Here is a 26,537-nt window from a genome sequence, read left to right on the forward strand (position 1 = left end):
TGATTTAGCTTCATTCAGTGCAAGTGTTTTGCATGTAGGAAAGGCTCCGTGAATGTTCCCATGAGGTCTAAATCAGTTCTTCTGTCTCTCTTGCTCTTTAAATCCTATTGTCACTCACGTGTAGCTTTCCTGCACTCAGTACATGCCTGTCCCTGGGGGAAGCAATTGCCAGGGGCTTAATTTTAGAGAGGAATGCTCACCCTGCAGTCTGGGAATGAAGCCTGGTGTAGCCAACTTCAAAGACTAGAGAGATTTGTTGCTGAGTTTAAAAGACATCTTTCCCTTGACTGGGATTTGCTATTGTATCCCTTTTTGCTCTTATCTTCCTTTTCAGGATATGGGAGGGCTCAGGTGCTTTCCAGACCCTTTCCATCTTTGGACCCTTTCAAATTGCAAAGGTGCTAGCACATTCTCAGTTCTGCCTCTTGCCCTCTGCAGATTGCTGAGATGACTGAGGATGTGGTGGATTTGATGGAATCTGTGCTTAAAGAATCCGTCCTTTGACTCTCTGTTTACACAGAGCCCTGGCACTCAGCACAAACCTAAAAGAAGGCTTATTTTTAATTCTAATGAACTAGCACAGAAGCAGAGAGTTCTTTGCCTTCTTCCTTCACTTCAAATAACAATTTTAGTCCTAATGAAGGACTCCACACCAAATATAATGGAAGGAAGAATTATTTTTCCTGTGTGCCTGTTGTTTTTCTAACAAACATATGTGTTTGTTTATTTTCAGATTATAAAATGCAATTATTGTGTTCTCTGAAGTACACAAGTAAAATTAAAAACACGTTGAGTCAACTTGCTGCTTATTTTATGTTAATTAAACTATTCAATGGGAAGGATGTTCCTAGTTAGGCTGTTTCAGTGAGATCTGGATTTTATTCCTGGCTCTGCCACAGATTGCCTGTTTGATTCATGGCAAGTCACTTAATCTCTCAGTGCTTCAGTTCTTCATTCCCCAAATGAAGATAACTCCCTTCATTGTCTCTGTTTTGACTATAAATGCTTGAATTGGGATGTGTTTTGCACAGTATTCAGCATAATATACTCTGATTTATAAGCATATATATTGATAATAGGTCATCTTGTCTCTAAGACAAAATCCTTCTGCAAGTTCTTCCCAATGCATGGATTTGAAAACAGCTGTACTTTCCACCACACCCAGACAGGCAATGTCAGAGCTCTGTCAGACCATGCTCCAAACTGAGTTTTCATCAGTGTAAATATGCCAATCTCGGGTTTCCAAATCCGAGGCTTTTATTCTGGAAGTTAAGAACTCAACTTCAAGAAGATCTTAGTTCTTTCATTGATCCTTAGACTTCATCTAAGCTAAGGAGTTTATGAAATCTCATCAGAAGTGTTACTACAGATCAGGTCCAGGCCTGTGGGTTAGGTAACACAGAAACTCTGGCTTGAGCACGCTTGGCCGGCGTGCCTGGGAAAGCTCAGTGCTGTGGGAATGGCTGAAGGACCTGCTTCACTCTGGTGCTTTCTCACATCTCCACCTGTCAAATAATCAGCCTCAGAATAGCTTACACTGGGAGGATCTAATCCTGGGCTTTCCCAGGATCTACTTCTGACTTGCCAGGTAAGTGTTTAGGAGCAGTGACCATTTTCTGTCACAACGTGGTGTTTACTCATTTGCACTGACCATCTTCCCACTACACCTGCACTCACCTGTTCCTGTTTATTCACCAGTTGTGTTTTGCCTGGATGTTTGCATTCTGGTTTTGTACAGTGCATTGAAGACCTCAGCCCTAAGCTGGCAGCACTGAAGCATCAGTTACCACAGGAGCTGCCCTCTGTTTTCAGTCAGTGCTGGCTTTAGCTTAGTCATTTTCTCAAGCTGATCGAGTCCATTGAACCCTAGATCTAAGCCCCTATTTCACCAGATCTGGGAACTTGGGCTATATTTGCAGTAAAGAGAGTGAGCAGGAGCTAATGCATGATAGGATTATGCCTTTTTTTTAACACCTGACAGCACTCTGACAGACTGCATTTCACTGTCATCGGCAGTCACTACAAACCTCTGAAAAAGGCCATGGTATCTATGGGGCTCCCTCCCTTCTTGCTGCTTGTGTCTCCCTGAGCAGTGTAAAGGGTCAGCCCTATGACCTTTCCACTTGCAAAAAGTCCCAGTGCTGGCACACTTCTACAGACTGAAACTCCTTTCTTCACTTGACGTATATTGTATTATCCTTTGCAAATGTGAGGCACATCTAACGTGAGGTTCACGATGTGAGCTCTGAGTGCCAATGCTCTGACTGCCTGGCCAGCTGGGCTTGGGCTGCTATCTCGCAGAATAAGAGGAGTTCCAGCCCTCCACTACTGCCAGAACACATGCTGGGTTTTGGCCTCACACCCCGAATGGATTTCCACTAAATGACACACTTCCCATAGCCTGACAAGCAAAGTCCCTGTCCCAAGCATGACCCAAAGGGCCAAAGTATCCATTCTCTGCTGACTCTTGTGGTTGTGTTTACAGAGAGGAACTGGTGAGGAATAGCAGTAGCACCTATCATTAATGTCATCTGAAGTCGCTATAAACCCCATTCCTCACAAAAATTTCCTGCACAGTTTAAATCTACCCTCCTAATTGCTGTATATATTTGCCCAACTGCATTTTAAGCTGCATGATGCAACTCACCATGCTCATGAACAACACAGACCCTTCTTGCTAGCTGTTGCTTGGGAGAAAAGTTCTGCTGGCACTCCCAGGACAGACCCAACTAATGAGGCTGAATTAGAGGTCAGAGCTGGTTCCGTTTGCACCTGGGCATTTAATTCTTCATGTTGCTGGTATCCATCAATAAGCTGCAAGCAAAGGAGAGTAGTAGGAACCAAGGATCAGGGTGCCCATGGGCATCTGCCTCTTGCAACACTCACACTGAATTAAAGAAAATAGCCTCTGCTTCATCCCATTTAGGCAGCTCCCTAACAATTCACACCTATTCCATACAGCCATTTCTGTCTTCCTACTGATTCACTGAAAAATTCCTGCTCACTCTTTCCGTAAACTCAGCATCCTGTCTTCTGTTGAAGTTGCAAGCCAGATGTTAGCTTAGCCAGTGATTAATACTTTGAAAAGGTCAGCTTTGAATTTTGCTGCCAAGTTCACCCACCTCTCTGGGCAACTCCTTATACATCTTCTCTTCCCTTCGTAACATATTTGCCGTTGAAAAATATTAAAACTGATATACTACTCTATATCTTGAAAGCACATTAAAAATAATATTGGGTGTTGGGAAATGTTTTAAGGCTGTGCTTGGAGAAGAAGGACCTGTTTAATCCCTTTCTCACATGGATTGCTTGTAGCTCTGAAAATCTGAGCTCTGGCTCTCTATGTTGTACTGTGTACCACCTAATCACCTCTCAACCAGCCCAGTGGATCTAAAACTGTGAATTCAATATAATCAATGTCATCTTTTGATGGGGACACAGAAGGTTTACACCAAATTTTACAAATGAAGGGTCCTTATTCTCCCTCCCAAGCCAGACTCTGTAAGCTTGGACAAGCAGTCTCACCACGTTAAACATTAAGACTTTATCACATACTGCACAGCTTACCTTGTCCCAGTTCTGTCTGGACTTCTATGTGTGCAGCATCACCCAAGAAGCTCTTCTTTTCATCAACAAATGCAGAGTAACCCTTCTGATAAGTAATATTTTAGAAAATCTGATCTTGGATCCTCTCACATGGAGAAGTACAGTTAGGAACAGGCAGATTTTGCCTGAGAGTGTTTTGTTTCCTTGTTTCTTTTGAAATAAAAGACAAAATGTGGGAACCATTTCTAAATTGCCCATGCTCCAGAGTGACAGAAGAAACCCAGAAACAGATAAAGACCAACAGCTGGAACATATTGTGGTACAAGGAAGCAATTAGCTTATGGCATAAAAGAATGAAATCACATATAGAAGCAATTTGAGTCTCCTGGCATTACTTGGCAACCTGGAACTTCGGGGTAAATGAGGTCCGTGGTCCCAGACCAGTGCTGGTGTGGCATGGAGATGTGCCACCCTAGAAGGAGGAGTCCCAGCCTGTCCTCAACAACCTCATCTGAGACCTCACAGATGTGTGGGAAGAGACGAGAGAGAGAGGAGGGGTCAGCATCTTCCACCTCTCTTTGAGCTTTCCCATCACTGCTCCAAATTCCTGAAAAAGCTTGCTTCTCCCTGCTGTGGGGACACTTCAAGGCAGCTTTGGTCCATGTTCCCCTGGGACCTTGCATCATAAGCTGGATGAATGGCCACGGCCTCTCAGCTGTCCCTCTTCTCTCAGTCGTCCTCAGCTTTGGGCATGAAAGACCGTCTTCATATGAATTGCTTAAAAGTTACATCATTGAGCAATAAAACAGTGAAAATACCTCAGGCTAGGAGAGGAATTTGAGATAAACATTCTTTAGCAGATATTGCAAAAGAAAGCATGGCCTCATCAAAATGAATGAGCTGACTCCCATTGCCCTCGGTGTGGCCGGGGCCCCAAGCCTTACGTGTGCGATGCCGAGCTGCTGCGGTGATGAGCTCAGGACAGCGTCAGCCGAGTGGAGTCAGACAGCTGGACTGATGGATGCAATCAAATTTCCTGCCCTGGTTACAGTTTTACCATCCAAAACCCCAGTTTAATCAGTGGTTGTACTCTCAGTGGGATTTGTTTCAGGAGGGATCCCACTTACCGCTCCCAGTTTCGGAGAGCTGGTTAATCCTTCCGTGGGCAGGGTTGGCCTGTCGTGCCTCATAAACTCCCGGTGTGACGGTTTTGAAGGAAGGACAGGATTTGTCATTAGCGCCCTGTGGACGTGCCTTCACAGCAGGCACAGAGATAGCCAACCAGATGGCTTCACTCCATTAACTTCTCACAGGTGGAGACCAAGGTCTACAGATACACAGCAGCAGCCAGATCCATGTAGGCCAGCCCCATGCTCCCTCCCCAGAAGGGTCTGGGAATGGAAACACCCAAACTGTCCCTGCAAAGGCCGTCTACATGTGGGTTTTTTCCACATTCATCCAGCCCTACATTTTCCTGCACCAAACTGGTGGGCCTGCATCATGATGTGCTTCATGAGCCTATCAGCCCAGAGAATCTCCACACAGCGTCCCACTGAGGTTATGGAAAAATTTGCTCTGTACAAAGAAAGGATCAGAGCAGCATTTGTGCTTTTGGGAACCCCTTCCACCAAGGACTATTATTATCCCTGTGTGGTGCAGGATCAGTTTAAAATAATTTCACTTAGAGCGCTCCATGGAAATCCCCTGCCAGTCACCCTCCTCACGTGCTTTTTGTTCTGAGAATCAACAGGCCTCAAAGGGCAGTCTCAGAAGAGGCCACATCTGTACAGAGTTTGCTTTCATCCCCACAAGGGTTCCCAAACAATGCCAGTGCCAGCCGGAGGTTTGCTGAATGGTATGAGAACCAAAGGCTTTCTTTGCCTTCTGTTCATCCATTAAAACCTTGTGAGTCAAAATTAAGAGGACAGGAGTGGGAGCTTTAGGAGGCTGTGGTTTCTCACAAATGCCTAAAGCTAAGCACTAATGAGAAAGTTTAAAAAAAAAAAGAAGTCTGCAACCCATCACCAAAGCAATGCCACAATTAGAGACAAATCCAATGTGCGCTGCCTTACATTTATGATGCAGACAAACTCATTTAACTAATTACGGCTGTCTACAAAAAGCATATGAAATAGCACTCTGTCCTCAAGGTCCAGTATCAGAGATTCTTGCTACTGAAGTCCAATAGTGCACTATGATACATAGCATGGACACCTGCTACTCTCTGAGGATGGAATTAGCCAAGCCACTTCTGTATGGGAAGTTTTGAATATTTTCTTTATTGTCCCACCCACAACTGATGGATGAAAACCAATCAGTTGAGAAGTCTGCAAGGATACAAAACTCTCTTTGTTTAAAAAACTCTCTATGATTTCACAATTTAAGAAATGAAACCAAGCAAAAATGAAAAGTCCATTTGGCTTCTCTCATTTGAACCTAATTTTTCGCACATTAACTTTACTTTGCAGCCTTTATGTAAGCCTAAACAGTTAAGGTATGATTTATCTTCTTTGAGAAATCCAACTATTTTCTTTGTCTGTACAAAGATTTGTTGTTTAAAAGGTACTCCTGCTTCCCTGAAATTTGATCTGTGTATTTTGATAGCAACAGTTTGTGCAGCAGAGAAACTCTGCAGAGTTCAGCTGCTGCATTACTGAGATGCTGGCACTACCTCCGTGAGAATAAAAACCATGACCTCAATAGAAGATTTCAGCAAATATTTTTGAAAAATAATTTAATGGCATGAAGTTTGATGGGAAGAAAAGAGGTAGAATTGTATTCAAGAAACACGTTTTTAAAGAAACACATCTTTCCAGACTAGTTTCAGACTTTGACTGTGCCTGGCTCTACCTCCAACCAGAGTACCTGGCATGAGCTCCTCCGATGAACCCAATGCCCTTCTTTTGGACACATTCCTAGTTACCTCCATGTGGGTTTCTGCTCGCATTCCAAAATCCTACCTGGATCCCACAACAGCTTCAGTACTGTGCCTGGGAAAAAAACAAATGTCTTCCTGTACTGGGCGTGGACCAGCTCACTCACATTTGTCTCATTTATCCCTGAGAAGTGGAGATATTGCCTCAGAGATGAAATCAGCTCAGGTCTCCACCTCTTTTTCCAGTAAAGGGTGAACCCTTTCTCTCTAGACAAACAGGAGTGGGCTCACGGAGACCACAGCATCCTTTGCTACTCCAGGCTGGCCCAAGGTAAAGAAGAGGGTCTATGTGTTACTCCAAAAGGAATTTCTCTGCTTCCTGCTTCTCACCATTCCTGGCTGTTGCAGCCTGTGGTACATCAATGTGTGCTCGGCAGGGGAAAATGCCACTGGCTGAGGTGGTGGTTGTGAGATGAAAAAGGCTGATCCACACAGTGGTTTCTTCTGTCTTCGTCTGAATGCTTTCACTTCAGGAGCCCCTTCCTTGTTACAGCTGGGGAAGATATAAACAGAAGCCAGTCCCAGCTGAAAATAACTCTGCCTGTGTCCTGTGTGGAGCCTGCTTGATCTCTCTTCTGCTTTTTATTGCTAATATCTCTCCAGGTTGTCTCTCGGCACTGAGTTCACTGAGTGAGGAGCACAGGTCACCCATAGTTTCTTCCACTTCATTGGGAGCTCTAGTGGCTTTATCGAACAGGTGGAGCAGGATTATGTCTTTTGTCATGGAATGAGACACAAGAGGGAGACAAATACTCAAGTGGTGCCAATGTGGACCCATGCCCTTCAAGCCATAGATAGGAAAATGTATTCCTCAGCTCTTGAGAAATTTCAAGGTTTTGAATATCTCCAAAATCCTCAGGAATGAAACAGGGAGAAATTAAATGCATGTCAGAAAAGCTTCCCTTTTGCAGTTTGAAAGCATTCCATGTCCCATTTGGATTGGGGATGGGGGAAGAAGCTAATTAGTGCTTATTCACTGAATCATTGAAACATGATACTTCCACCTTTCAAAATATAAAATTTGCCCCCTGGGACCTCATTCTCTTTCCCAAGCAATTGCTGAATTTGGAGAGATTGTGAAATACAGCCCTTCCTACAGTTTTTGGCTCCTACTGAAAACATGTAATTTGAAAGTTCCCAAGAAATCTCAACAGACACAGAGCTAATTCAAACATGGGATACAATGGCTGCCTTTCATGTCCTCAATGTCTCTGACTGAGCCAAAAATTAGTCTGGATAAACACAGAAGATTTTTATCTGGAGAAAGAAGCTTGAAACTATGAAACACAAGAATGAGGATGTAGGAAGAGCAGAGCTCATACCTGGCCCCCACTTGCTCTAGGTGCCTAAAAAAGACACCACAACAAATTCAGGTTAAGAAGAGTTGTTGCCAGTGTTTAACCCCACATGCATCCCAAGAAGGAGGGAAATCCATGGAACAAGATTTACTCCCCACATTTATGTCCCAGAGCACAAAAAGTAGGGGATGTGTATTTTACTCCAGTCCACATTAGCAAGTATTTGAATTCCTGCATGAGCCTAAGGGCTCAAAAAGCTGAAAATAAGCTGTAAAACAGAACAAACTGAGCCCCTAGCTCAAACATTTCTCGTGTGAGGCAATACCTGACTTTCCAGGTCAGTGGGCAAAAGAAATGTCTTGTAAATATCTGTGGCTGTAAGCCAAAAAAGGACCCACTGTGAATTCTGCCTGAAAAAAGCAGTCAGTGGAAACTGTCATATGGCAATGGTATGACATCTGGCTGCATGAGATAGACCATTTGTGTGTACAACCAAAATGAAACACTAATGTGGGAGCAGACAAATATAATACATAATGCAAGATAAGAACAACTCTCCTGCTCAACCCAGTCATGGCCCAGCCACAGCTGTGTTATCAAGCTCTTTTAGCCTCCAGTGTTCTGTGGGGCATGTGTGCAGACTTATGGTGGTTCCATGTTGTGCTTGGAAATTGCTTGGGAGAAGCTTATTTATCTTGAGAGAGAATATGCCAGAGATTGGTCTGACAATTTAACAGTACAGGCAAATCAGGGCCAGTGTCCCTGCTATGTCATTGTTCTATTTACTTGTATAGATGTGGCATGAGATGCCAGCTGCAGGGTGATACTTCCTGTAATCCCCATTCTTCTTTATGTCCAAAGTCCCTCCTGAGGCATTAATCAAGATTATTAACGGTGCTTTTAAAAATGTATAAAAAAATTGATCTTTCAAAGAAGTCCATCTGTGCCTGGTCCTCAGTGCTGCTATTTCTATAGCTTCAGTGCTGAAGAATGGCAAGAAAGAAAGAGGTGGTGATTCATTGCCCAACAGCTTTCAGGAGCCCAGAGAGTATTTCAAATATTCCAGTATCCCATTGCCTGTACCAGGCAGCACCCATGGCTCATTGTTCATGCCAGCATCTGATATGGCAATGCTAGCCAAGTCTGCACATGGTCATTGGCACTTACAAGGGCATGAAGCTTACAAGAAATCTTTGGAGCCATTTCTGGGGCAGGCAGATATTTCTCATTGAATGTATTAATAAGCCCAGGACCTGCTTCTCATTTCACACTGCCATAACTGCACTGCTCTCAGAGGTGCTACAGAAGGCTGTGAAATCGCAACTAAGCACTTGGAGTCATGTGGGAGGCTCCCAGCTTTGCAGTCGGGGTACACAGCTTCCCTATCTGTAAAAGTTAGGGTGGACATTGTCCTTTGGTTACAAAAAAATACCTGCAGGAGACTGTGTGGTGAGATTAGAGACCAGCAGTAACTGGGTCATGATTGGCTTCAGTGAGACTTGTTCAAAAAGTTGTTTTCCTCCGTGAAGTTTAGGGAGGTTTTTTCTCTCCAAAGAAACCCCACGCTGCCCATTTTGAAAAAAGTGAGAATTCAGAGTTTTCCCAAAGAAAAGGAGACAGTCAAACCTGCCAAGTGAAGAGAGGTTTGTTGGCCAGTATCTTGTGAACCTCAAGGATTCTTTGAAGAGTGATGGCTTTGAAGACTCCAGCATAAATTTATAAAGCATTTTATTTCCCATCTGTCTCCTTCTTATATCTTTTACCGTAGCTTAGATGCTACAGCTAAGAACTGGTGTTCACCATCTCTTCCTTTGCAATGTGTTTACATGTGGGATGGAATTTTCTAATTAGAGAAAAATACAGCAAAAGGCACACAATTCAGGTCAGGGGGAAAATGAACTCAAGAGTTTCTTCTTTTTCACCCACAAAAAATACTTGGACAGTTTCTCAACATAAGGACTTGGGAGAATGTATTCACTCTCCTAGCAAAAAAAGGAAAGAAAAGCTTCCTTAAAGGCACCACTGCAAAAATAGCCAAGTGAACATCATGCATTAAGGAATTATGGAAATTTTCTATGTAGTCATAGAACCTTTTAAAAACCTGCTTGTGATTTGATATGTGGTAGTGGGGATTTATCAGCCAGGACTGCTAGATATATGTGTGAATACAAGCACACACATACTGCATTTTGGGTTTTTTTGCTGAGCATCTGTCTGTCTGGATATGTTAATATAATTCTCACACTTGAAGCTCCAAAGAAATGAGAATAATATCAAATACTCACACTCCTATTCTCCACTAAGGGAACCCAAATATGTCCTGTCTCAAATAAAGAAGTTACATAACATTAGAGGTGGAATCAATGACAAAATATTCCAGTTTGTGCTTACCACTTTTTATTCACTTCCATGACCCATTCTAACCACAGAAAGTGTTAAGAGCCCTGAAACATTGGTTTGTGGTTTGTTTACTTGAGGATGTGGAGATTAAGTCATGCTGCTGTCAGGGTTTCTTTTCTTTTTTTTTTTTTCTCTTTTGTTGTACTTTTTTAAAGCAATGGGAGAATCAAAGGAAATTTTTTACCACCCTGCTGCTGTCTCATCCATCAACTGCCTCACTGCTTCAGACCCCACCTGTATATAATGCTGTTGTTATCCACGTGTCATTGAACTCCTCCTGTCACAAGCATCTCACAGTTCTTCTCATCATACCCCCTATCTCCTCCTTCCCCCTGAGACCTTTGCAGATACCTACTCCTCCTCAGGATTTACTTCAAGTGTCTTGAAAGGTCTCTTGAGGCCCTCTGTCCCCAGATAATGATTTTTTTCTTCATTGTGCTCTAACTACAATACAGTAATCAACACACAGGTGTGTGTCTTACAGGAAACCACATCACATGCAGCCCTGATCTTGCCGGTGCTGATCTTCAGCTCAAGTTTTTAGATAGATAGCTCCATAAACACAATGACATCATGTCCTTACATCATTATTTTCCTGTAGGTTTGAATCAGCTTGCTTGCTTTTACAGGAAATTATATGTTCACAGTTCCTTCAACTTAATTGACACCAGGGAAGTGCCACACACATTACTTCCAACATTTAGGTCTCAAGTGTGTGAACAACATTCCCATCATCCCTTAGGTACCCACCCAAAACGGACTTTGTCATCATACAAGTGAAAGCAGCTAAGTAAACATAAAACTCATGTTTAGAATATAAAAGAAAAATTCAGAATACTACTTATGGGGGAAAGGGGAGGGCAAAATTACAATACCTTGTGCTATGGGGCCTTCTGTCCTGGTTGAAAATACTGGATGCTGTGGTAATACAATACCAATGCCAAGAGAAGAAAGTTTTAGTGGGTCCATCTCCCACCACCCCAAATGCCTCCTAATATGGAGGAGTTTTCCTCCATGATGTAATTGCAGTCTGTACTATTCATTTTAGCATTGATTGTAAGGGTTTTGCAGAAGAAAGAATAGTTCTAGAAACTGAAAGTTCATTGTATAAAATGAGCTAGATAAGGTGAACTAATACACAAAACTATACATAGAGGAAGGAAATCAAAAGAGACATTCTACTTTGTTCATGGACCACAGGACAGTACAAAAAAATCACAAAATTAAAATCAACCTTTCTCTTGAGGGTCCCACAGGTTTCATAGAATCATCAAATGTTAAGGGGTTGGAAGGGACCTTAGAGATCATCTGTCATCCCTGTTGCCATGTGCAGGGACATTGCCAACTAGACCAAGGCTCAAGGCCTTGTCCAACCTGGCTTTGAACACTGCCTAACATTCCTTCCTTCAGATCCGTTTAGATCCAACTCTTGTTCTACTGGTGTTCTACTGCTCCACCAGAAAAGAACAGAGAAAATATTCATAAATTTACAAGAAGTTCTGAAGCCCTCATTATTTGTTGGAAAGGAGGGGCAGAAGGTAAAGGGGAAAGTGTCACAGCTGACAGCCATGCTATTTTCAAACAAAGGTTAAAGAGTGCATACCAGCACTCCTTTTACACATCCCTGCCAAAACTGATAAAGTGCAAAGTCATCTTTGCAGTGACACTACACACAGAGCAGAGCCCTGAAAATCAGGGGCTGAAATGGTACACTTTGGGCCTTCAGTGTTCTAAGCTGGAAATAACTTTCATGACTCTGTTCACTACTACCAAAGACATGGATGAGTTGTTAGTTCAGGACTCAAATTGCTGTTTGACTCCTAACAGGCCTCTACATACAACAAGCTCTAGACGTTTATGTAATCCTTGGCACCTCAAGGCTTTGCCACAACCTCTGGGAATACATTTGTAAGATTTTAATTCGAAGGGTTGAGTTATGCATATGAACTTACATCCTGCATATGATCACGGAGCTGCAGCACTACAGTCCCGTCCCAAAACCTGCCACCTTCATCTATAACAGTCCTGTCAACAGTTCATGCACATTTTAAAACTATCAAAGCATTTTTCACTATTTTTTCCAAGAAAAGAGGAACCCTTGCAACACATAGAAGACACGGATATATGTCTTTGCATGCATGATTTCAGTAAAAACATGCTTTTCTTATTAAAATGGGATGCTATTCTTTGATATAATAATCTTTTTTCCTGGGAAATTTATGACTCAGTATGTGTAAATACTCATCCCAAGGGTCTGCCCTTGTGGTGGCTTTGGCCACCTGCAGATCTCACTGTGTTTGTGTGGGAATTGCATCAGAGTTGTGTGTATAATAGATTCCCCCTTCTTTCGCCTTCCCTATCCATCTGGGTGCTTGCCAAGTATGCTGGCTGGCCACCTTATTAGCAACAAAAATGGGACTTGAGTCCCAGCAAGACTCTGGTGGAAGTTGGAGGTCTCCCTGTTGACTGCAGTGGTGTTCAACCACTTCCACCACTTCAGCAAGGGCTTTCCAGTGTGTGGTTGTGGACTCTGGTTGCTTTAGTTCTGCAGACTGTAGATAGCTTTTGATTACACTTAACTTCAGCACAGGCTAAGGGCACTCCACTGTCACTAGATAAACCCTTTATATAATGCAGCTCTGTGCATGTGCCGTGCTCTCTGGTTGGTTCCCCCATAAGGCAGCTTCATGTATGTGGAAATCTGATGGGTTTTCAGCAGCTGAGGCAGACTCCTGGCTAACCATGCACCAGCATTTCTCTGGAGCCACAGCTTTCCCAGCAAGGCTACCACAGGTTCACAGTGTGGATCTGTCTCAAGCCCCAAGTGCTATGCCTAGGCCAAGCCACATGTGACCCCAACAAGCTGGTCACCCCTACGTGGCATGAGATCAAGCCTTAGTAAGAAAGCTGAACTGATGTTTCCAAGAAGCAAAGAGAAAGGGAGAAGTTTGCACAGCATGTTGTCATTGCTGGTGGTATTTTCCAGACTAACAGTAAACTTGGGTTGTTTACTGGATCCCTAACTTTCTTTGCATGTATACAGGAAAACAGATGCTTCCCACTCCCGGGCCCCATGCCCGAGCAGGCTCCCTCAGCAACATAACAGGCAGGGGACACAAAGCAGGGCAGCAGAGACAGTGCTTCCTGCCTCTGTCTGCTCTGAGCTGGCGATAGAGCATTATCTATCCTGCACACTTCTCTGGCCTCCTTGCCAGGCTATCAGGCAGGCTCACAGCGTGCAGTTTGCTTTTCCTGCTCCCTAGGAACAGCTGCTGCCTCCGCTCCCAAACAGGGAACAGAGGCCAGGGCTTGCAAGCACTTTGGCTCAAACAGGACACATGCGGCAGGGATGAGAGAGCTGGGAAATGAGCCACATCTCCTAGAGCCTGAGCAGGTGGGTGCCCCAGCTACTAGGTGTCCTTTCATCTGCCAGCATTAAAGGCCTGGCGTGGTCCATCCAGAACCCTATCTTCAGTAAGCCTCAGGTGCAGTCATCCAATTGATTCATTTATGCCAGCATAAATTAAATTTCAGGCTCTTACAATGAATTAAAGAAGCAAAGGTGAAACAGAGGACAAAGGCATATATGTAACCCTTTGATTTCAGGACGCCCACCTGTCAGTCTTTTGCCTCTTTTTCTGAAGCAGTGGTGCTGGTCCCTGCCTGTCCCAGGACTGTGATTTATCATTCCCTTCTGTGGTCTGAAGATCTTTCTTCAGCTTTCTGCCTAAAGAAAGGGACACAGGCTGCTTGGGGACGTGATGCACTCACTGTTCCCCTCTCCTGTGGCATTTCTTTATATAAGCAGCCAAATTGCAAAACATATCAGTGTTCATTACTAATTTTGTTATTTATAGTGAGCTGCCACAGATGGAGACTGCAGCACCATTCTATCTTTAGGGTGTAGTGCCTGCCTGACTGTACAGACAATTGGTAATTAGCACAAGAACAAGTTGTTTATCTATTCTCAAACATAAATAAATAGGAGACCCATTTATCCGTCAAAATTCAACTGCCTCCCTTTGCCAGATCTCCAGGTTAACTGCTTAACAAATAGAGCTCATAGCTTCGGGCACTTCAGCAAAGATAAAAGTGTCTTTAAAGGAAATGAAGTATGCAATAAAAAATAACTAGCTATATACTGAACAAATAGCATTTAGATTACAAGAATCATGAGCACAAGACAAGATGAAGGGCACAGGGATGCCAAGCAGAGATGTAGAATTGGACCAACCAGTACATAGGGGAAATGTGGTGCATATATCCTGCTTACACCTGACATGTGCACTTCCTACCGGTACAGCCGCCCAGCTCCGAGCCAATCACTCCAAGTGAATCCTTGCATGAGCATGAAACTGGAGAAGAGGCAGAGAGGGTACTCGCAGTTCTTCAAGTAAAATCAATCCCACATGTGATCTAGCATGACCTTGTATGCCTTGGGTGGCAGAACCCTTCCCAATGGAAACACCACACAAGCCAGGGAGAACATAGGACTTTTTCTATTTTTATTGCTGATTCCAATCCTTCTTTGTTTTCTTTTATTCACTACACTCACCCCTGAAGGTAGAGAAGAACAGGCTTTATGAATAGATGGACTCTGTGAGCTGCACCTAAATGATGGCCCCACTTCCTTCTCTCCTTGTCCCCCCACCCTCCCTGTGGATGGGAGGAATGCACTCACTATTAAGGCCAAAGGAGTCCGTGTGGAGAAGAACAAACAACCTTTCTCACCATTCAGGTGTTTTCAGTATCTGAAAGTGTTCACTTACTCAAGCTTGCAAGTGCAACATGCATATAGGTGTACACAAATCCTTATGTACAGGGTGGGAAAACTTATCACACGGCAGAAGTGGGTCAGATCTGAAGAACTCTGCCAGGCCTCCGTTTTCAATCATATATGATCCAGTAAAATGCTATTTGTTCACTGCCCTATCATCCAGGCAAACTTTATTTGGCCATCTTATTATCCAGTTTACAGCATCCAGGAAGGTGATAGAAGCTACTAAGTAAAAGAAAATCATTCCAAATACACTGGCTGGAAAAAAAAAACTAATGAAAGGGTCTTTTTGTTTTTCAGCTCACAACTCCAAATTTTCCTGTAGTGGTCAAGCTGGGACATGCTCATGCTGGAATGGGGAAGGTAAGTAAAAGAAAAAAAAAAATATATATATATATATTTGGAAACAGATACATATGTGGCTCAGCATTCCTGTGATTGCACATGGCATGTGACCAGCCAGCCAAGGGGTTAAACCTCCCCACAACCTATCTGGGTCGCACTGGCTGTTCCTGTGGGAGAAAAGGCGTTTTTCCGCTGTCACGCACTTGGAGACAGGCAGTGGGATTGGGTTGGAGGCTGTCAGAGATGCGGGAAGGGGGGTTGTGAAGTGTGGGGGAAAAGCTGGCTGGGCTGAAGTCATTAGGCTTGTCTTTTATACATTTTCTCTTCTCCTGAAAGTGGTAGTGTTGTTTATTCAAGCACCTGTAAAGTGCAGCTACACCCCATAGCACTCACAATGAGGAGCTCTGGCGCTGGGCTTCTTGAGTGCATTATGATGACCTTATTCAAAAAATGGGAGCCCTTCAGTTATTTTTTTCCTCCTTGCAAGGAAGAACAAGACCTTACAAAGCAGAGTGGCTGGTTGCCTGCCAAGGAATCCTGAAAAACAGTTCACTAACCAGAAGGACCTGTTTGTTTTTCCCAGGCTCTCTGGGATCTTTATTCCCCCAGTGAATTAGCCGCCCCTGTTTCTTGGGGTGACTGGGCTCCCCTTTCAGTGAGGCATCACCCACACATCCCTGCTGCACTTGAGTCTCCTCTTTCTTGCATATATCTTTTCAAAAGGCATCCCCTATCTGTCTAAAACTTGGTTTGTTCAGAAGTACAAAACTGAGGTATCATCTCTGAATCCAAATGAGTGGTACATGAACTTCGTGACTGATACCTGTCACAGGGCCTCCCTAGAGCAGACAGACCTTCTCCTGGCCTCACTCTTTGCCTGAAAATATATATAGTTACACCGAATTTAAACTTGGTACAGGTTGTTTGTTTGTTTGTGCTCTGGAAACGGAAGCTTTCTGGATTGCACATAGAAGATCTAATACTCTTTCTTGCTCTGGTTGCAATGTTCCTCTGTTTGGATGGTAGCTGCTGGGGAGGAAGTGGGCAGAGATCCCTGTGCCAGTGGTGGAGCTGGCTTTCAGCATCAAGGAATAAATATGTAAATAAGCAGGAAATGTTGGTTAATATATTGATGCTGCCTATGTTAAGCAGGCAGAGGTGTCATTGAATTAGAATGTGTGCAGACAGCCTAGAGGTGCTTGTAGGGAGCCACTAACTTGTTCCTAGGAAGGGTTTAATTAGCAAAAACCAACCAGGACAAACCAGAAGGAAAACCTCTCCCCTGAGACCTTGCAAGCCTGCATGTCTCCGACTGCTCTGCCATTTCACCTGTAATGCAGGGCTTCATGTGTCTCATGCACCAAGGATCCTTAGTGGCTACAGAAATGAGGGCAGAATTAGGGAGAAGTACTCCAATCTTAACAGCATTTCCAGACAAAACTCTCAGCAGAACAATTAGCTATTGTCTTCTGCAGCACACAACAGATCTTCTTCCACCTCATACTTTCCCTCCCTTTTTATTCTTTTATTATATTGATTTTTGCTGTCACAAAGTTAAGGAGGAAGAGAGTTTCTATTCAGACTCCTGGCACAGTTGTACTCAGAGGTACAAGGAGGGTGTGTAGGAAGTCGTTCCAGATAAAGATAGGCTAACAGCCAGCATCTTAGAAGAAAGAATTGGTCTGAAGCCAAGTTTACTTTAGTCCATTATGAAATTAGTGACTACTAGCAAAGTCTGGATGTGCATTTGGGCACAGAGTTTTGACACTGCTCTGTTCAGTAGATGGGGAAGGTACAGGAAGCAAGGGTTGTTGACCTTATGGTTTTAGTTTGGGCCCTTCTCCAGCCACAAGAAGCCTGAAGGAAAGTTGAGACTGATTAAATTTTCTCTCTTCAGTCTCACTGCATTTCATTGCGCAGAGCAAAAAAAGAGAAAGAAAAAATAAAATAAATAATTAATCAGTTGGTTTAAAACACAAGTAACAAGAATTTGTTTCATGTTTTTTTGAAACAGTAAGATTCAAGCCCAAGCGGGACTGACAAAAGAAACCGCAGAAAATATCAGGAGAAATACAGAGAAGCGCAATTATGGGTATACTAGAAAAGTAACACCTACAGATTTTAAAAAAAACAAACCTACAATAAAGTAATGCAGAAGAGGGAAGTTCCCAGGAAACATTATGTTGTTTTTAACCATTGTAATGCAAAAACAATAACCAGTGTGATTAGAGAGAGCTAAATTATTTCCTTGCACTGGCTTTCAGAAGTAAAGATGATAGCAGGAAATAGCAGGTCTTTAGCTATAAAATATACATAGTATGAAAAGAGATAGGTTTGCTGTTTGGTTTCATGTGTGCAAAGTAAATGTTAATGAAGCACCTGCATCAGGTCATGTTTTGTATTAAACCAGTGATTGGAGAAACAAAAGATAGAATAACCAATGTATTAGCCAAAGTACACATGTGAGTATTAAAATAGTACTTACTGCAAGAAATGATGCCAAGATAGTGAGCCACCTGTAATTGGTGCTTCAAAGGATGTGAGCATTCAGGTTACAGTGTTATTACAACAGATATTGTCAAGGAAGTAGTTACTTCTTATTTTTGTTATTAATGATAAAATCATGTGTTATGGGAGGCACCAACATGTAGAAGAATGAGCAAAGATGGGAAGTCCAGGCACTGTTATCCTTTATTTGTCTGAGGCAGTGGCCAGGAGCCAGAAGAATTCTGGATGCAGAAAATGCCTCTTCCCCAAAGAGTTTCACCGTCTGCTTTCAGGGAGATTTGTGTCATTTCACAGTTTTCTTCAGTTTCTCTGTGTTACAGACCAGAGGACTTATAATGATTACCTGATACCTATTGCTAATTCATGTTCATAACATTCTTGGCAGTGCTGAATGTTTATTATTTTGCAATAATTGCTAGAAGGAGCATAATTATAATAGACTTCCATTTTCACATATTGTTTGTTTTGACATAATTTTCACAAAATTCATTCACTACATTTTTTTATCAGAGGACTGAACAAATAATCCTGAAAGCTAAAATGAAAAATAACCACAGCAGGAGTTGTACAAAATAGGCTCTATTGACTGCCTTCCCCTTAAGGGTGGGTCACCATAACTGTCTTCAGCTTGGGAGAGGAGCAGCTGTTTTTCAGGATCAGAACCAAAAGGGGTGGCAGTATACCATTTGTGAAAGAAATGAGCTTGCCAAGCGATGTGTGCGTGTGAGGTGCACATGGAGATGGAGAAAACACATTTGCAATAACAGGCATCTTTTGAAATTTCCACTGAGAAATGCAGAAACAACAGCTTCTCTATTGACTTGAACAGAGACACCAGTAATAGCCTTCACCCAGGAACAGACAATCTTCTAATCCAAAAACAGAACATATGCCCCTCAGCCCCTCCCATGACCATCATTATCCTCCTTCCAAAATTTAGAGTCAGTTCATATTTCCATGGCACTGGAAGATCATAACAAGTGCTCTCTGTGCTGCTGGCCCTGTGCAGTATCGATACAAATAAAATATTTGTAGAAATACTGCTTAGACAACTGTTTACAATGGAGTCAGCAGAGAAGGACCTTTCTCATGTTGTACTTAAGTTGCCCAGACTCACAGGATCAACAGTACTCAAGGAATCTTCCAAGAAAACCATGGATGAACACTGAGAGATGGCTTTGCCTGTGCAGAACAGAACTGCTGTTTACCCAGCAGCTCCTTAGAGGTCAAGGCACTTTTAAGCATTATGTAGTTTGAGCCTACCTACCCCAGAAGTGATTGGGGGTCTCTGTTGAATAGGGACAGCCCTGCAGTGAGAAAGGAATAACACTTCTTCCTGACTCCGGATCTCATAATGCCAGAGCCCATGGAAAAGAATAAAGCTCTGAGTGTGTTAGTATTTGCCATTTGTGTGTTAACATGACCCTAAAGTGCCCTAGGAACAGAGCCCAGTACTGCAAATTCACTCGAAGAGCCTCTTCACCTCTTCCTGATCAGATCATGAGAAGGAAACAACTGCCAGATCTACAAAGAGAGGAAAACCAGTATCTGTTCATGTGATTTTACATATATTTATATTGATTTTATATATATGTATATTTTCCTACTCCTACTTTATTTTTAGACCTCTATAATTAGGTCAGTTTAAGAGTCACCCCTGTCCCTTCCTGCCCCATAATTATGAAAACACCTTCCCAGTACAAATCCTGGCTCAGATGAATTTATGTCATTGTAGAAGAAAAACTTGTTGTTCGTAATAGTATGGTCAGTTATTTTCTCTCTTACTGGATGGGAAAGACTCCTCTGCTTTTTTTTTTTTTCCCCTGGTATAAATATAGCACAAACTAAACAGAGCCACTCTGTAATGTAAAAGTACTGCAAGGTTTTTATCAGGAAGGACAGCTCGTCACCTTGTCTCTCTCAGGACTGGAAATAGAATGTTCCAAAAGTGAGAGCTTTGAAAATCCAGTGTGCTAAAGGGGAAAGGAAGGAAAGAGCTGCCTCAGTTTGTCAAGGAACAAATATTTTCTTTTAGAGAAGACAAATAATGACTTGACATGTAACATTCATTCACAACAGAGCAGCCCAATCACTGCATTCCCACTGACTCATGAGTGAGGATGTTCCAAATGTCTTGAAAATAGCAAAAACATCCCCATTTCTTGCGCATCAGTATGAAAGCTTTTGCTGAACATAGGAAACAGTGACTGACCCAAGGCACCAAGGATCACAGCAGCCAAGACCTGGGCTCTGGATTAGGAAGGTTCAAGGCATTAAAGGCAGCAGATGGGGAACTTCAGCGTGAGGATAATAAGGAAATACAGATGCCATTGTGACTTCACTATTTTGGGGTGGGTCAAAGTTAGGTCTAAACTGCTTGTGTGTCAGTTGGATTGTGTATTTTCTGAGAAGAGCATAATTTGGGGTATAGGAAAAGAGAGATTCAGGAAACTATCTGCACAGAGCTGTTCCTGAAGACCCACTATCCCAAGATGGCAGGGTGCCTTCAGAAAGGCTGAGAGCAGGTCGAGATGGATGAAAAATCACAGCTTTGTGTGGCTGCACCAGTTCCTCTGGAGGAAAACACTCAGACCGTGCATTTTCACAAGCCTACTAAGACTAAGTTAAACACCACATTGCCAAGTCCAGCCCTGGCTCAGCCTTGGACACTCACCTTCCTGCTGAACCTGGCTCTAACCTCATTTTGGACAAAGAAAGTGCTTCTGCAAGTTATCTCCAGTGTGTTTGGCCTGTAGGGCAGAGTTAACCTCAAAAGCAGAGTTCACACTGGATGACGCTCAAGAAAGGCAAGGCTAGGGCAGTCCTAGGAGACTAAAATAATTATGGCACTTTGGCTAACCGATTATTTTTTCATGTGGCCACATAATGAAAGCAAAAGGGGACTGCAAAGCAAGACCTTGCAGTGCTTAGACTAAGGATAAGGGAGGAGAGCTGTAGCCCTGGGACCCTGGGATGTAGAAGAGGCAGCAGACTAGGGAACTGTGAGACAGAGGAAGCAGAAGTTTCTACCCAGACAGATCCTTCAGTAAAGGAACCTGTGCTCACAGATCTGAGGTGTGGCTCAGACTGCCCAGGAAATTGCCACTGTGGGGTTTTAACTCTGCCAGAACCAATCCAAAATCATGCCTTGCAAGAAAGGTCTCAAAACAAGGTCTGCAACAGGGATGGAGCAGAATGTTTCTTCATGACCTGCCCCTTGGACTGCTCTCCAGCCAAAGGCAGAAAGATCAGGGCTTCTTGGGCACGCTGAGGATGGCAACAGGTACCAGATGCAGGTCATGTGGTGGCACCAGGCTCTGAGATGCCACCACAGGGCAGAGGGATGGTCACATCTCTGTGAGTGTGTCCCCAGTGAACCAGCCAGACTCCCCTTTCCAACAGGGAACATGCTAGGGCATCACTGGTGCCTGGGTTAGAGCAGAGAGCCAGAAGGGAAGGAGGAGCTTTCCTACTCAGAAAAGGCATTTGTCAACACACTGGGCCAAACCCTTCTTAACAGGTCACTAAAATGCTACAGCAAACAGCAACTTCTGGCTTCAGAATGAGTCTATTGCTGCTCAAACAGCCAGCACAGCTAAGCAAACAGGCTGCCAGGGCAGGGGCTGTGTTTGTATTCACTGTTTGCACTCCCCTATGCAGTTAATGGGATATAGTATTTATCCTAAGAGGATTGCAAAATAAAAGAGAGAGAGGGGAAAAATGGCTTCCTCTTGGTTTGTTTTCAATTCCTTTTATCAGTTTCATGTATTGGCCAACCTGCCATTTTAGAAGACAGATTTGTCTCTTGTTAGGCAAATTGGTAACTTTGCACTAGATTGATTTTTAATAGTACCTTCTTAAATAATGCCTTCTGGTGTCACACTACAGCCACTCTGGCTTTGGTTATGTCTGGGATTTTTTTCTTCTGTTAGGAAAATGGATATCTTATTGACATCTAAAAGGGTTACAAGGCAGGAGGAAATGAATTATATAAAATTTAAAAGTAGAAAGCTAATAAAATGGGGGACTCAATAGATAAGGCAGGAAAATAAATCTAATTTGACTGTAACTTGAGCGCTTCCTGTTTATGAAGTAATAACCATACCCTGGGATAAACCAGCATTAACCCAGAACACGGCTGCTGTTTTGTCAAATTTGGCCGGCTCTAACAATTAACAAATGGTGGCTCAGATTTCAGCTTTGGTGTGGTGATTATTTTGATGCCTGGTGGGAAATAAGGCTGTGATCCCCTACAAGGGGACTTCTGTGAGTTGCTTTTTCTGAAAAGTCCATGGGAAGTACTCTGGCACAGGCTGGGGAAGATGCCAGAGCTGTTTCCTGAGGACTGTGCAGTGGTGTAGCACTGTGGGAGTCATCTTTATTTTTCATTTCTTACTTTGTGTCCTTGGTGAGTCCCCCCTCTTTATTAACTCAGCCAAAAGTCCTCAGGCCCATTAGAAGATTTTCAATTGCTTTCCTTCTCTCCCTCTAGGGAAGGGATGGTGGAGGAGGAGGAAAAATGGACCCTCCCTTTCCAGACATGCTGTATTTTTGAGGAAACATCACATTTAACAAGATGAGCTCCTTTCTAACAATATAATATGGTCTAATTCCAGTCCAGAGTGGGGAGCTGCATCCTTTCCTCTGCTCTGGGTCAAATGTTCCTGGGCTGAGGATGCAAACATTTCAGTTTGGGCCCAAAGACATCTGTTGCACAAGCACAGCACTTTGTTTCAAATCCTACAAACGTCCTTGTTCCAAGTAGGTCATTATATAATGGCTTTTGTATTTTCTCACTCCCAAAAGGGTCCAGGAGAATATGTTGTAACACTGTGTCAGTGTCGCCTGCCCTTGCAGTCCCTCCTGTGATCATCTCATATGGGTGGGACTCTCTTGTTTGATGTCATTCAAACAAGAGAGCAGCTCTTATCAGTGCAACAAAAATACCCAGCTCCAACACAGCCTGCATTGTTTCCTCTGGTATTTTGCAAGTCCAGGCTCTGGGTTCCCTCTCCCATTCTCCCCACTGCCTCCAGGGCATTCCTACCACCTCACCCTGCCGCACATCCCCACTCAGACAGAAAGGGAAACAACACAGCCTAGAGGAAGGCTGCTCCTCCTGGATGCCATGTAATGGTTGCCTTTACATATCCCCTTTATATTTGTTCTTTCCTTTTTTTTTTTTTTTGTACTTTCCCTTCCCCCAGATGACTGTCATCACCCTCTGCTCCTTTCCTCAGAAGTTTCTGAATAGTGAGAGCACAGCCCTCACCACAGGAAAAGAGAGAAGGACTAGGGGTATTTGCTGGTCAGTAATAGGAGAAGCAAAGATGAGTTCTTTTTCCTATTCAGGTATCTAGAAATGGTCATGGGTCAAACTGGTTGCACTTTTCACCTTCCCCACAACTGTTCCATTTTTGAAAACTTTTCTACAACAGGATGTGGCCAAATCTTTGTATGTGCTCTATGTGTAAGCTGGCACTTACACAAAACAATCTAAACAGAGTAAAACACATTAGCAACAAGCTTGTTCTCTATTCCTGAGTGAAGATGGCTCCTACCCTCCCATGGCTGAAAGCAGATACATAAAACCACTTGTTTGTTCTTTGTGAAGAAACACCAAATACCATTGCATGTGTTTCCTTTAGCTGGCTCCACAGAGTCTGGCATCACCCTCCTTTAACACACGGTGACACAGCTGGAAAGCCCTTCTGGAGAAGAGACCCTTGGATTGTCACCCATCATTTGCACACTTTGCAAAGCAGGGTTGCAGTCCCCAGGTGTGGTCTCAAAGCATCTCCAAAGACAAAGTGAGGGTAATAACATAAAGAAAGTCACTCACTTGCTCATCCTTTTCATACAGTCGTGGTCTTTTTTCCACAAATGAATCCACCCTTCCTGCAAATGTCCAGCCCTAAGGAACAAGACTCGCACAGATTTCCATGATGCACCAAACAAGTGTTTGCCAATATACTAAAGGCCATGGTTAAAGATATGGGTGAGGTGAAGTTGTCCACTATGTTCTTGTTACCTGCTTGTTCAGTTTTGCTTTCCCAAATCAATGAGCTTTTGTAGAGGTTTGAGTATATCATTAGAACTTCTACTGTTTTGGTCATACCTCATTTCACTTTTTTTTTTTAATTAAGATACAGAGCATTTCCCATAACTGAATACAAATCTGTGAAAAGCCATCTTCTCGGAAAAATTGTAGCTCATAGGTCGCAACTGCTCATTTATTTCCAAGTGAGACTCAAGTCTAACACCCAACCAGCTGTCCTACCCACATGCCCATTGCTTCACACTCACACAAGTCTCCCCAAGAGTCAAAAACCCCCCCAGAGACATCCTTTTCCTTCAGAGTTTACGTCCACCCAAAAGACCTACACTCCTCAAAGAAAGTCTGGAGTGGGTTAATGTGAAATGCCAGGGAACTGAAGGCTAGAGGTGACAGACAACCAGCTCTCATGTTGATTTCCTGGAATTGGATTGTATTTCCTGATCACCCAAAATACTCTGTTTTCATCCATCTCAACATGGGAAACAGCAGCTGCAAAGTTTGAATGAAGTAATACCTCTTAAGAGATTGAATATTTTTCTGAAGAATCCTAAAAATAAAGAGCATTAGCAAGATGCACTTGGGCAAAGGTCTAGCTGCCTCTCTCGTGCCAGGATTACCAGGGCTGGTGCATGAGGAAGGAGAATGGGATGGATTTGGTCTGGGTTGGTTTGCTCTGGGAAGCTTCCCTCTTTGAATCACGAAGCCTTGCTCTATCCTCAGCCGTGTCTGCGTGAGGTTTAACTGTGCCGTTCATAATAGACATTGCGCTATTCAGGTGCAGAGATGACTTCTGCTCACAAAGTATTCATGTTCTTTTTCCTCTTGTCTCTTTTTCACTGGATTTTGATAATCAAGGTCAAAGTTGAGAACCAGCACGACTTCCGGGACATGGCCAGCATAGTAGCCATGGCAAAAACCTATGCCACCACCGAGCCGTTCATTGACTCCAAATACGACATCCGAATCCAGAAAATTGGCAGCAACTACAAGGCTTACATGTGAGTGCATGGCTATGCCAGAGCGAGACGGGGAGGAGACAGTGCTGTGGATGTGATTGACTGCCTAGTGCACTGGGCAGGAATAGGTAGCTGACTTAATTTCCTTGAAGAATAACCCTGCTGTTCTCCTCCCACCTCTGAACCCAGATCCCTCATCCACCAATCATTTTCTCTATTAGTCACTGTCAGGTCATTGTTTCTGGAATGTAAATCTCTGTCTGTCTTTCTGAGATTCAGTTAGTTCCCACTATAATGACTGTGCTCGGCCATCACCTCTCCATCCTGTTATTGGAGGTCTCATCTTTTCCAGCAAAATCCTCCAGCTCCAAGTACCCTCTAGTGGGAGCTGAACTCACCCACTTTCCACCTGGAGAATTGACCTTGCTGCAACTCCTGGAGTCCTACAGTGTCCAGGCCACAGCAGCACCCCATCTTTCAGCCCACAGTAGCACCCTATCCTTTACCCAGCTGCAGATCACAGCACAGCTCACACGAGGGGCACAGAGCGCCGGCTATGAACGGCCTCAGTCGGGGCAGCACACAGAGTTTCTGTGGGCATTTTGCATGTGTGCTCCTTGACGCATACAAAGGAGGGAGAGGAGGTGAAACACTTCTGTGGGTGCCCCAAAGCTCCTCCCTGCCCTGTGGGGTAGTGAGGGAGGTGGCATGACAGCAATCTTCAACACTGGTATGTTTAAAAGTCTTAAAAAGCATTCAGCCAAACTTCAGTAGTCACCATTACATTAGAGATGTAACCACATGAGTCAGTAAGACACCTGTTTCTTCTTACTACTAACCAGTAAATGAAAAAAGCCACACAGCACAGCTTCTCCAGAAGCTCCTTATCCAACCACAGAATTCTGGACAATAGTCAGCTCCAGCAGTACATTCTTCAGGTCGCCAGATAAATTGCATACGTTACTTAACACCCACAACACTGACTTTTGGGTCCATGTCTGCAAACCTCTAGGCCATAGTTCTGCTGAAATGTAGTTAAACAAGATAATCAAATGTACACAAACACATATTTTTCAGCTATAACTGCCTAAAATTCCTGGTTGGACTCCTAGCAGAGATGTTTAAGAAAACTAGGTAATGACTGAGTTACATTCTTCATGGGAAGGAAGGACATGGGGGACCCTTGCCTACTTCATGTAATCTCAGTGAAAAAAAACCTATTTGTAATTGAATCAGGTCAACAATAGCACAGTTGCCTAATACTACATTAACATCTCAGAGAGTCTGACTCAAATTGGCCAAAGGAAAGAAGGTTTAAAATATCAATTAAAATTCCCTATTCCTGCCAACACACCCAGCCTTGGCTCCAGAGCCTGCTCCCCAACTGCCTCTAACTGAAACAAAGGCCAAGTTAGCCTGACCATACTCTCTCCTCACTTATTATTCACACTCACCATGCACTCATCCAGAATAGGGATCAGAAATAATACCAGATAATTGAGGAAAGAAAGCAGTCACACTAAAACCTAATCCCACTCTGGAGTATAGCTACACAAACAAGTGTTTGCTAAAGAAAGAATGTTTTAATGTGAAAACTGCCATGAACAGAGAACACCTTAATGAGAAAGAAAGCTCATTAGCAAAGAAAGCAAACAGCAAGATTCACCCAGTGACTTGCTAACCCAGGAGGTTGAGTTGGATTGAGAGAGCCATT

General features: G+C 43.4%; 1 protein-coding gene across 2 annotated transcripts in view; it reads left to right on the forward strand.

Moving 5' to 3' along the window:
- Nucleotides 1–26,537, forward strand: part of SYN3 (synapsin III) — a gene marked incomplete at both ends in the record, with an annotated part of 163,734 nt that overhangs the window by 115,828 nt on the left and 21,369 nt on the right. For both annotated transcript variants that reach the window (XM_084206630.1, XM_084206631.1), the window contains 2 exons: nt 15,257–15,319; nt 24,723–24,865. In XM_084206630.1, coding sequence (XP_084062756.1) covers nt 15,257–15,319; nt 24,723–24,865 — 206 coding nt within the window. The remainder of the gene's footprint in view (nt 1–15,256; nt 15,320–24,722; nt 24,866–26,537) is intronic.

This window comes from Fringilla coelebs (genome assembly GCF_963513975.1).
Source record: "Fringilla coelebs genome assembly, chromosome: 5".
Classification (NCBI taxonomy): Eukaryota; Metazoa; Chordata; class Aves; order Passeriformes; family Fringillidae; genus Fringilla; species Fringilla coelebs.